The sequence below is a fragment of the Stenella coeruleoalba genome (assembly GCF_951394435.1).
Source record: "Stenella coeruleoalba genome assembly, chromosome: 5".
NCBI lineage: Eukaryota > Metazoa > Chordata > Mammalia > Artiodactyla > Delphinidae > Stenella > Stenella coeruleoalba.
This window is the reverse complement of record NC_137150.1, coordinates 21,512,373-21,524,659: the sequence shown is the minus strand read 5'-3', so window position 1 is coordinate 21,524,659 and position 12,287 is coordinate 21,512,373. Positions and strand designations below refer to the sequence as shown.

The 12,287-nt window shown below is 38.5% G+C and overlaps 1 protein-coding gene across 2 annotated transcripts in view; it reads right to left on the bottom strand.

Annotated features, from left to right (window-relative positions):
* The window catches only part of LOC307186797 (phospholipid scramblase 2), a 30,923-nt gene extending 19,288 nt beyond the window's left edge, over positions 1–11,635 (bottom strand). For both annotated transcript variants that reach the window (XM_079922341.1, XM_079922342.1), the window contains exons 1-3: positions 11,063–11,635; positions 4,903–4,928; positions 2,330–2,410 (exon numbers count right to left, since the gene is read on the bottom strand). In XM_079922341.1, coding sequence (XP_079778467.1) covers positions 2,330–2,410; positions 4,903–4,915 — 94 coding nt within the window. In that variant the 5' untranslated portion in view covers positions 4,916–4,928; positions 11,063–11,635. The remainder of the gene's footprint in view (positions 1–2,329; positions 2,411–4,902; positions 4,929–11,062) is intronic.
* Positions 11,636–12,287: the final 652 nt, after the last annotated feature.

Below are 12,287 nucleotides of genomic sequence, written 5' to 3'. Positions count from 1 at the left end.
GATGTACCCATTGGGTACTGTCTGTAATATTAACAGATAACTATTTTTAAACATCACTGACTACAGTGCAAAGATGAAACCACAGGCAAGCCAGTGAGGGGGAGGAGATGTGAATTAATTGGTTACATTATTAGCATTATTAAACCTTCACGAGATTCTTAGAGAGGATAATTATTTCCCAAATCAATGGATTAAGCATATAGAATTACCTGAAATTTAATTTACCTAAAGCCCAATTGATTTAATATATTATTAATATAATAGTAAATATTTGTCATTTATTAATTGTAAGGCATTGTGCTAGTTGCTTTACACATACTCTCATTTAATCTCCAAAACGCCTGAATTACAAAATATTATGCCCATTTTATAAATAAGAACTGAGGCTTGGAGGTACAGCAACTTGCTTAAAACCACAACACAACTATTAAGTACAGAAGCCAGAACTTGAAGCCTGATCCAGCCTCTCTATGCCAGTTTTCCCACTTGCATAATGGTGATAATTAATAGTATTTACCCCATAATATTGTCTGAGAATTAAATGAGTTAATTCACATTAGGCACAATAAACTCTCAGTTTTAATCTATTACTATTGTTAGCATCACTGTCATAAAAGACCTGTGCTATACTGGCCTTCGACTTGAGAAATAAATTTGAGCTATTTTTCTCACAGACTCTCAAGTCTCATTATAACTTAATTATGTATCGCCTACTATTATTTAGCCATGGGTGGATTAAAATATCCTCCAAGTGCCTTGGGTGCATACTATAGACTTGCTAATAATTCTTCAAACACCAACCATTTAAAAATTGACAGCAGCAGTTCTCAGCCCTGGCTGCACATTAGAATCACCTGCGAAATTAAAAAATTACCAATCCTGGGGTCCCACAACCAGAGCTTCTGTTTCAGTTTTCCTGGGATAGTGCCCTGGTACTAGTGTTTTCAGCAGTTTACAAGTAATACTTAAGTATAGCCACCTTTGAGAACTATCATCTTAGAGCCTTGGGAGTCTTTCTACCTCGCATTCGTTTAAATGCAAACATCTGGATGCGATCCAGGCTCCACTGAGGTTTCTGGCTAGACAACTAAACAAGCCATTCAGCTCCTAAACAGATTTGTTTGCTCAGAGTAGAATAAAAAATGCATACACCCTTCTGGCCAAACAAGACTCCTTTTGATCCTAAGTCCTCAGGATGGTCTCTCAAGATGTGGGTAGCCGGCCTACTTGCAAATGTAGGTGTACCATGAACTCTGCCATTTGGTAAAGTTCTGGTAACGTTTTTTATTTTATTTTATTTTATTTCTGGCTGTGTTGGGTCTTTGCTGCTGCGCACGGGCTTTTCTCTAGTTGCGGAGAGCGGGGGCTACTCTCCGTTGCGGTGTGCGGGTTTCTCACTGTGGTGGCTTCTCTTGTTATGAAGCACGGGCTCTAGGCGCATGGGCTTCAGTAGTTGTGGCACACGGGCTCAGCAGTTGTGGCTCGCGGGCTCTAGAGTGCAGGCTCAGTGGGTGTGACGGGCTTAGTTGCTCCGCGGCATGTGGGATCTTCCTGGACCAGGGCCTGAACCCATGTCCCCTGCATTGGCAGGAGGATTCTTAACCACTGAGCCACCAGGGAAGCCCAAGTTCTGGTAATGTTGATAACTGCATTTGTCTAAATGAAAATCTCTGAAGTCTTCTATGCAGTGGTTCAAAAGAAATAATATATTACTTGGTATGTAGCGATATGACTCAGTTACTTTTCTTAGAAAGGCAAGGCATGTATATAAAAGCAAAGATTTCACATTTTTGTATGTTACAAAATAAAAATGAGAATTATCCCAGGTAGCTATGTTTCTATTGCTTGAAGCTTCCAGGCTTAAGCAGTCATCTCTTTTGCATGACAATCACTTAACATAATTAACCCTAGATAATAAATGACTCAAAAACACCCAGAGATAAATCTCCTAAATGTGACTGCATGACCATAATTTTCAGAACGAATGGAGAATCGATAAAATCTGTTACTTAATATGTGTATTTTGGGGTTTAATTTATGTGCAACCTTATATCTTATTTGCTAAATGTCAATTCATTACTGTTTTTATTAACACAACACTTTTACTATTCTGTATAAATAAAAAATATTTTAATGATATTTATGATAACGTATAGTCAAAGAAAAAAATCCAGAACTAGGCTACAAATTTCATTATTGAACTTTTAGTAAAAGACACTACTAAAATACAGAGACAGACAGACAGACAGACACACACACACACACACCCTTTGGGGAATATCAATAACTCATAAATTTTGTTTTTTTATTCTTTAAGCCAGTGTTTTACCTGGGAAAGCTGCCGGAGGATGTTCAGGGGGATACCCGCCTGGCAACTGTGTTCCTGGGGGAGGATCATTCATTTGCACATCTGCAATTCAAGGAGAGGTAAACATATATCTTCTTAAAAAAATACATATCAGAAAAAAAATGCATTGTTCTTAGATAATTTCATTTATATGCTCCTGTGTTGTATTGAAACAAAGTGAATTCTTCACTTAACAAAAGCTATGCCTGTTATCAGAGTTAGTCTGCAGTAGAATCTTGTTTCAAACAAATTCCCTTCTGATAAAATAGGCAGCTAATTACTGGGGCTGAATTTCTAGTTTTCAAATATGCCTGATGAGTGTTCTCTCCCATACACTGATTTTGTTGTTACTAGGAAAAATAGATTGTTTCAAAACTACATAGACTCTTTTTGAATTATGGTTTTCTCAGGGATAGGGAGGGTGGGAGGGAGGGAGACATAAGAGGGAAGAGATATGGAGACATATGTATATGTATAACTGATTCAATTTGTTATAAAGCAGAAACTAACACACCATTGTAAAGCAATTATACTCCAATAAAGATGCTGAAAAAAAAAAACAACTACATAGACTGTGAAGAAGGAGATAAATGAAACTAGTTGGATGTGGGTTTGGTAATATAAGGATAATAGGTGATTTTAAAGATACCTATAATTGTTGCTATAAGAATTATGTTTTAAATATTTAAAATAATACATGCAATTCAGTATTTAAATATCCTTTTTATGCTTACTCTGGAACTACCCCATTAAGTTTGAACTATAGGAAATTCCCAGTATTTGACTGATTTTGAACTGCAAAAATCATAACTGACTTAGTTACAATAAATAAACATATTAACTTTTGTTATCTGCTAATCAATGTAGTTTGAATAATCTTTAATATGTATGTACAAATGGTTCAGTTTCCTAGTTCTTCATATTTGTGTTTACCTAATCATTCCTTTAGCAAGCACCCTGGCCAGAAAATAAATATTTCGTACTAGCATCTCCTGTGTCACCCTCAGTTAGGCTCTCCGGCTACACTGGCTCTGCCTTCATGGAATTTATGGTCTAGTGGACACTACACTTACACCATATTCTCGTCTCTTCCCTATGGCTTATTAACTGTAAATTCAAAATAGTTTATTTTTGAATAATGGGGACATGGCAACGGTGCAGAAGAAAAACTTGACCAAACTTTCAATCTGACACATTTCCTGTATGTATCACGGGTCTTGAAAGACTTAAAGACCCATCCTTAAATGATATGTCACATTTTGGCACCTCTTAACAGGTACCACTGTTTAAACAAGAGTAAATATACACACATATCAAGGAGTTGACATATTCAAGAAATTAGGAGCTCATAATCCCTGGGGTTTTGGTACTAGAGCAATGATCCTGGTTTCAGGAATTCCAGGGGAATTTATACAAAGAGAAAATAAATGCATGGGCGAGTGCTCAAGTAGATCAGAGAGCATATGAATTATGGATGGATTTCTGCATTTGTGAAATGCAACTTAGAATAACTTACAAAAATCACAGGACTTTCATATTGTCAACAAGTTATTGTTATTTCTCTCTATATTTATATACATACATACATTCTATTTCAATTTATGCACACATATACATACAAACACATGCATTTGTATATAGGAAGCTGAAGAGTTAAAAGGTAATTGTCACCATGACCCAATGATTTTTTAAAGTGATTTGAAGCATCCTATTTTTGTAGCAAAGAAAATAGCTTAATACTATATAAATTTACGTTTAAAAAGTAAAGTAAGTATTGTTAATACAATTAAATTAGTACAGCAAGCATTAAGAAAAATCATGAAACTTTGTGAAGGAAAGTCAAGGTTTCTGGTCCTAAAGAGTATCTAGTATATGTAGCAAGGCTGGCATTGTGGTAGAGATAAATATCTCTTCAGCTATCTAAACAAACATAGGGAATAGAAATCCTTCAGAAAACAGGATTTTGTTTTCCCTATTTTTCCCATAGGATTTTTTTTCTCTTCAGAAACTTGAATTTTTTAAAAGACAAAGTCTTTTTTTACATGTTTGGTTAATACTCATCTTATTTAGAATTTTCTTGAAAAAAAAGCCATAAAATAAAGTTGTATTTATTTAAACCTATTCACATGTGTATTTTATGAGATATATATTGGGGATGTATCTGAGCATTTTATTACAATGTCCTGGCATATTAAAGTCATTGTTTGTTAAACAATATGATGGGAACAGTCTTTCTGTATATGAAATGCACAAAGAAAAGGGAAACTTGATTCAGATGAAATGTAATATAAATTATACAACATATTTCCCAGTAAGCCTAAAATTTCTTAGGTTTATCTAAGGCTTTTTTATTTTTAAAGGAAAAATTAGTGGTCATAGATATTTGTGTACGTCTTCTCTATAGCCAAAACACTGGCCCAGACTTAGGATTCTGGAACATAAACAACACAAAGCAAATTATATCCTTTCAGAAACTGAATAGAACATTATGACAAATAACACATTAACAAGAGATTTAACATTATAGGTGGAAAGTAAACACTTAAATTACTTACTTTGTTTGTCCATGATTTAAACAGTTCTGAAAAAGAAGACCTGATATAAATATATAATTCAAATATGACAGTTGAAACAAGATACTCTGAAACTATATACACATGAGATATTCCTCTATTCATCTAGTCTTCCAGAATCTGGTCATTTAAACCCTTCAGTCTTGACTGTATTCCCTGCTGCTATGTTTCTGAGTAGGATTTTACAAGTTGTAGGTCAGTCCAGGATGGTGAACAATTTCTAAAAATCTTGGGAAGAGAGGGTTCAATGAGGCAGAAAGACAGAAACACTGTGAACCCAAGGCCCTCCAGTTAAAAACTGGAGCCTTCCAACCTACACAATCTACAGGGAGCGTGCAATCCAGCATCCAGCTGTAGGGCTGGGCTGCAGGCGTGGTCCAGCAGGAGAAGGAAAAAGGTTAGCTATCAGGTCACACTGCTGTAAATATCTCTGGAAATTCCAGGTCCTGAGGACATGTTCTGCCCAGCTTCAGCAACAAATTTGAGAAGGCCTGACCCCCTGTTTGTGTATCAATACATGATTTTAGCCTAAAAACATATACTCAGGGGTTATAGTAGCTGTAACACCATGATAATCCAACTGAAACTTTGTCTTGCGTATTTCTACAGAAAAATAATGATAAAAAACATTATACTCAATACTTCTGCCTTCTACTGCCTTGATCCCATCCTAGTCTTTCCCACAATTATCCAGTCACTACTTTTCCTATCTCTCCACTTTAAATCCCAACCCCTATCTGCCTGTTAATTACAATTAACACATTAGGCAAAAACTTGCTACTCAGTTGTTTTATCTGGGACCCACACACTAATATGAATTGGCTCCACCCTTCCCAGGCCTTCTCCAGTTTTTGCTGCCCCTCTACTAGCTCCTTCTACTGTGTTATCCTAAATGGTAAATAAAAGTCAACTGATCCTTCCATATCCTTAACTAAAATCCAATGTTCCCAAGAAGAAACTATATCCCTCTTCTCCTTTTCTAAGTTATCGATTTATCATTGCCTGTTATAAGCATAAAATTTAATAATATAGTAAAACTTTTAAGAATATTCCAATTACAGTCACCTCTTAATTATGTATACTCAAGGAGTTCAGTAATGGGTTTTCTTGGCCCTGGAATAAATTTAAAAATACGTTTTTTGTTATAGATTTGACTTCCTGGATTTTCTTAGAACAATACTACCCTGTTAGCATTAACTGGTCAGAAACCAAGTGCTATGGACCTCCTCAGGACAAAAGAACAAAAAGATTAAGATTTATGTTTTTCTGCAGCTATTCAAGAAGGTGAACAATAAGCTAATAAACACATGTAACAAAAGCATACCAAAAGTTTTCAAAGGCCATTATTGTGTTTTATGTTCTATCATATGAAGGACAACTAAGAAAGGAGACTAAATTCTTATATACAATAGACCATGATTACTTTTGTCAACATGCAGTTCTGTGATCAAAGACTGTATATTAAAATTCATACCCATTATCTTCAATACCCTAACATACATAAAACATTTAAAAACTACTCCAGAAAATGCGTAGTATCCCTTAGTTAACAAACTGGACTAAACAGCTCAAGATTTTACTTAACTACTGTTTCTCATAGGACCACTTCATAATATGATTAGTTTTTTTAAAAAATGTTATATGGCCCTTCAATCAACTTAGCAATTTTAAGGGACTACTGTTTCAGTCATTCCTGCCTTGCCTAAAATGTCAGAAGGGCGCTCAGTTCAAGGAAAAATCCGAAATAATACCTGAGGTCTAATTTTTAGAATTAAACAATTTAGTTTTGTGAACAAATCACTGAATTGGCAAAAAAATTCCATAGTTTCTGGAGGGCAAGTCTATACATCTGAGAGGAAAAAAAAATTAGTTTTAATTTAAAATATATTTCTTCTTAGCATTTAGTTGTTTGAGCCTGGGAAATTCAGTGCCAGTCAGAAATAAAGAATGTGCTAGAAAGAGAGGGAATTCATACACGAGTGCTATGCATCACATTAGGAACAGGTGGAGGCTCTTAAGCAATGGAGCAATAAGTACCCAAGTCCTTGCAGAATGAGTACCAACTATGAATATGAGTATCTACTTTTCATGAAGCCAGAGATAATTCTCTCCTTGCACAGAAATCAAAGGAAAGGAAGTGAAACAGACTCAAACAGAGCTCATTTGTTCATATTTACTCTTTCCTTCCTACTTGGTCACAATATCTTGAGTCTTAAACTATAGTTTTGTGAGGATGAGTACCTGTTGGCAAAACTACTGCAGTATAATCTGGGTCCTCATTTTCCTGTAGTTTTCAGAATTTTCACAAGTTCCTAATATCTCAAGCATGAAAAATGTTACATCATAAGCTCTGGTGCAAAATGTGAAGTGACAGTTGAACCTGTATGTGTACCACAGGCAGAATAACGCACTTGTGGACTAAAGACATCCCCCATGTTCATCCCTGTCTGCTCTCCTTTGCTGTTTTAAGGATGTTCTGGTTTTCTCAAACTTAATGGTTCTATTACAAGACATAACATCACTCAGTTTTGGGAATGATCGGGCTGTGTGTCCTGGATGAATTAATTTATTAGTTAATTAATTTAATATTATAACTTTTAAATAATGTCTTCCACTACTCCTAGTAAGAAACGAATCACAGCAAGACTTGCAAGAAAATCATATTTATCCTGTACTAAAAGAAAAAGAACTCTAATGAAGTCATATTATACATTGTACCACTGGAATCATAATTACTTCAGGACAAATACAGAATTCCAAATTATAATCTGATTACTACACACTTATCCTAACTTGTTAAATGAGAGCTTCTGAGGAAATTAAGGCATCATATACTATACATATAAGCATGTATCTGTTAAATTTATTCTATCAGACACCATTAAGACTTATTCTATTGGTGCTATGGGATACTAGATAATCATAAACCTCTACCACCCGGGAGAAGGGGAAATAGTGCACGTGATATCCAGTTGTGGCTCCACAATTCATATTACAGGAAACCCTTTGACCCATCTCTTGGGGTTCTGAAATTTCTATCTTATTTCATCAAAAATATTAAAGTATAACCTGCAACCCAAAGGGGAAACATCCCTAATTCTGAAAGATCCTGAAACTACTAAGCCTATGAACTAGGCATAAACTAGATTTGGGTTACTTATCCAATTTTACTTAACTGCCAAAAACCAAGCCAGTTGACAATTTTTCTCAGAGTCCCAAAATGGAGATATGTGTCCTTAATTATTTTAACAAAACTTTACTGCTCTAAACACAATCCCAGAATTCTATATCCCTAACTTCCTATGAATAAATGAAAATGAGATACTAGACTAGGGGGAGAGGAGGAATTAGACAGAGCTAGCAGAGAACCCAACCCTTGCTGAGGTAAGTCACAAATCAAGCAATTTCCATGTTGTTCAGCTTATGTTTGTAGGTAAATTTTATGCATTTAGAAAGGTTAACACCTAAGGTCAAAAGCACTTCATCTGTTGAACTGTGGTTTTGGTAAAACACAAGCAGAGCAAAAACAGATGGGTTCACACAAACAAGTGGCCAAGATGTTGGTGAGGATTTGAATATACCAGTACACGTATGTCCAAGACAGGGGACCGAAGTGGGGTGGCTGAGGCCATCATCAGTGCAAGGAACCTGATAAGAGAGACTCTGCCTATAAAATACCACTTCTGTATTTTAGATTCAAGAAATCAAAACAAATATGCTCAGAACCACATTGGGATAGCATTTCATAGTAAACCTTGAAGAACAACGTAGACATTTCATCAGCTGGGACCAACAGAGAGAGAGGTGGTCAAGTGTTGTACAAAACTAGCAACTAAACCAAAGAGACCAAAGACACATAAACTAATCTTTATGTCAGCTATCCTAGTTTGGTTGCTTTATTACTCCTGAAGAGCCTTTCCTGACAACTGAGAGCTCTCTCACAAATTTGTGTTGTTCCCTTTCCTCCTTAAAAATGAGGAAACTAAGGCCAGAGAGGTTAATGGTTACTTAATGTCATACGGCTCAGTAACTAGCTCATATGAATGATTCACGATTCATTTCCTTTGCAGTCATGTCCTTGGTTCACTGGAAAAAAAAAAAAAAAGACATTATCCCAAATTGCCAATTTTCAGAGAAATTTGTGAAGAGACTATCTTTATGGTGTTTTTCTTATGTAAGGCAGAGAGCAGGAATTTCAGATTTACTGCTGCTTATTTGTTTTTTTTACTAGGCCAGGCAAGAGTTTTTTGTAAGTACTTAGTATTTGAAAAATTTGAAAAATGTAAAGCACAATAGTTAGCACTGCTTAACTACAATGCTTTGGTTTTTTAAAATTTAGCACTATTAAAGAAAATGCAGTAGAGTATACACACTCATGTACACATATATAAATGCACATATACACATATAAATGTGTCTGTAAATAGTCACTCACTATAAAGTTTGTGCCTCTTTCCAAGGAATATTGCTTGAAGGCACAGAGCATGTAAGGCACTATAACAATCACTAGAACAAAATGGCAGACAATTAACAATATATTATTACAAATACTAGCGCTATGAATAAAAATAATGGTTCTATAAAAAGAGTTATGGAGGCACTAATTTAGATAGTGTAGTGGGGTTGTCAGAAAGTCACATCTGAGAGCCAAAGGCAGTTTAAAATCAACTAGGCTATGGAGGTGTGTATTTGGATGGGGTGAGGCATTAGAGGCAGGGGGAACTGCATAGGTAGCAGTCCTGAGGCTGGAGGGAGGGAGCTTGGCTCATTCAAGGGAATAAAGATCTGTGGGTCACAGAGCATAGAAGGAGAGAGATCACTGGACCAGAGGATGGAGAGGTGAACAGGGAACAGTTCTTACAGGTTTCCTGTCTAAGCTCTCAAAGGCCAGAGCATGGCCTGTCAGGACAAGACGCTTAATTGGTGCTTGCTGATTCAATAGTTGTGTACAGTATTATTTCACTCCCTTCAGTCAGAAAGGACAGTTACCTTACAGATGTGAAGGCTGGCTAATCTGTGACTCAGCTGTTTCATGTGACACTTCTATCCAACTGCAGAAACCCACTCACTTCCCTTTTATTTATTTTTCATTTCCTTGTGTTTGTTCAGTGTTCAAAGCCCTACAATTGTCATACTCGCCAGGGTGGTATTAAGAGAAAGTTCCATTGTTAAGAAAGCTCCAGGAAAAACAAGGGGACCCTGAATCTCCTGATACTTCACACTAAGCAAGTGACACTTGCACTAACCATGTATCTCAAACTGCTCAACTAGGAGAAACACTGACTGCCTGTTCCCGGAACTGGGAAGTGGCCATTCCAGGATTTGCTGGAATAGCTGTCTAAATAAAACCACATGGGAACCAGACAGTGAGCTTGGAGGATCAGGGACTTGCTCAAATATTTAAAGTAATAAATCTAATGTTTACTGAGTACACTCTGCAGTGCCAAAGTTATACGTCACACTCTAACTCTTGTAACTTTTGATCGTTACCCAGTTTCAGAGATGAGCCAAGGAAGGAACATGTAGGAAGAAACTGCCTGGGGGTCCACAGATATTAAGTAGTAGAGGCAGGTTCAAGTCAGGCAGGTGGGCTCCTGAGCTACTGGCTTTAGCCTCTATGTGATAAACCGCCTGTCTTCCCAATTCGTCTGGTGTCCCAGGGTGCCTACTATAGTTTTGGCTGCAGCCACACTCCTCATTAATACTGACTGTTCAACGACAGCTAGCAGGATCTATTAATCGTCCCTCTGAATACCCCTAAATGCTCGCAGATACCGCTGAGCCCAGGTTCTGGCCATGATCCAGCGCACTTCCGCGCTATTAAGAGATGGACTAAGCGCATTCGAACCTACGAGGCGGTTTCAGGCAGAAAACACCTTGGCCTTGGAAAGGTCCTGGGACGGGCCGGGATAGGACTAGGTCAGCCGGGCTCCCTGCTGAGTCCCTGGTCGGCTTCCGCGGTCGCTTCCCGAGGCCACTGGGGCCCGAGCCCCCCGCCCCCAACCTCAGCGCAAACGCAACCCGCCGGCCCTCGCGCCCCTCGCTCCCAAGCAGCCCCCAGTGCCCCCCGCCTGGCCTGGGAACCCGCGCCAGCCCCGCGCCCGGCACCCGCAGGAGGAGACCGGGCACGCCGCCCACCAACCTGTGGCCGCCGCAGCTCCGGCGCTGCCTGCGGTGAGACGAGCTCGGGGAACCCGGGCGCGGAGCCGATGCTCGGCTTCCGACCCTTGGCAGTCAAGAGTGCTCCTTACACAACCTTCCCTGAAGTTACCAGGAAAGAGACATCCGAAAGACCGTGGTGACGAAACCCGTGGCCTCTGGTTTCGTTTACCTAGATGCTGAGTTCCAAACGGGCTTCCCGCCCTCGTCCCCGGACTGGCGCTTCCGCGTAGCTGCGGGAGGCTTGAGACCCCGAGGCGGGACCGCCGCCCCAGTGCAGCGCGGAGAGATTGTCAGCTCCCTTTCTGATCCCTGGGAGGCTCCAAAAACGTTGGTTCTGCGGTTCAGGGCCGCGAGGCACTGGGAGGTCGAAACCAGCTGGAACTTGGTCATTAACAGGGGAGTGGCCGCCCCCGGGGTGGCCTCGCCAGGAAGCAGGAAGCGGTACAGAGTACAAATGAGGGCGAGTCAAACTTGTTTTTTCTTTATGGTGTCTTTTCTGTTTCTCTCTCGCTCTCTCTCTGTCTCTCTCTTTCCACTAAATGATGTTAACTCCTTTGGAGAGTCCAATCAACCAGATGTGTTTAGAATGTTAACTATTTCCAGCGCCCCTACTGGCAAACTGGCGCAGTAAGAAAATATTTGTTGACCTGAAGGATTCATTGTTGTTTTTCTAGTAAAATTTTTATTTACCAAAGTAACACATGATCTTCCAAACAAAGCTGGAAATGGAGAAAAGAAGTGATATGTACCTTGCCGTTTAGCTTTCTGACTGCTGATATCTGCTGCAGAAGGAATAGGAAAACGGTAGAGATCCAGTACCTTCCATTTTCAATGTTTTTTTTTCAACCTCTCCTCCTCCATGAATATTGTTTTTGAATCTCTAGAAGTTTCTGTTATCTTTTAAACAGAAAAAAGCTCTTACACCTTGCTTAGGGTGGTATATACCATTGCCACATTCTCTCCGTGGCGAGAGTGAATGAGGGTTGGTGAATAGACCTGTGAATATAGACTTTCAAGCATTTCTCATTTTGATCTTTAATTTTCAACTTTATTCTCCCTTTTACTTGAAGTCACTAAGTCCTCAGTCTCTCTGGGATTCTGTGGTAGTAAGTTGGATCTCTTTATTCTTACATCTGTCTATACACACGTTGTAACTTCCTGTTATAAAATAGTTACCACATCTGCCTCTTTCCATTTTCTCAAAC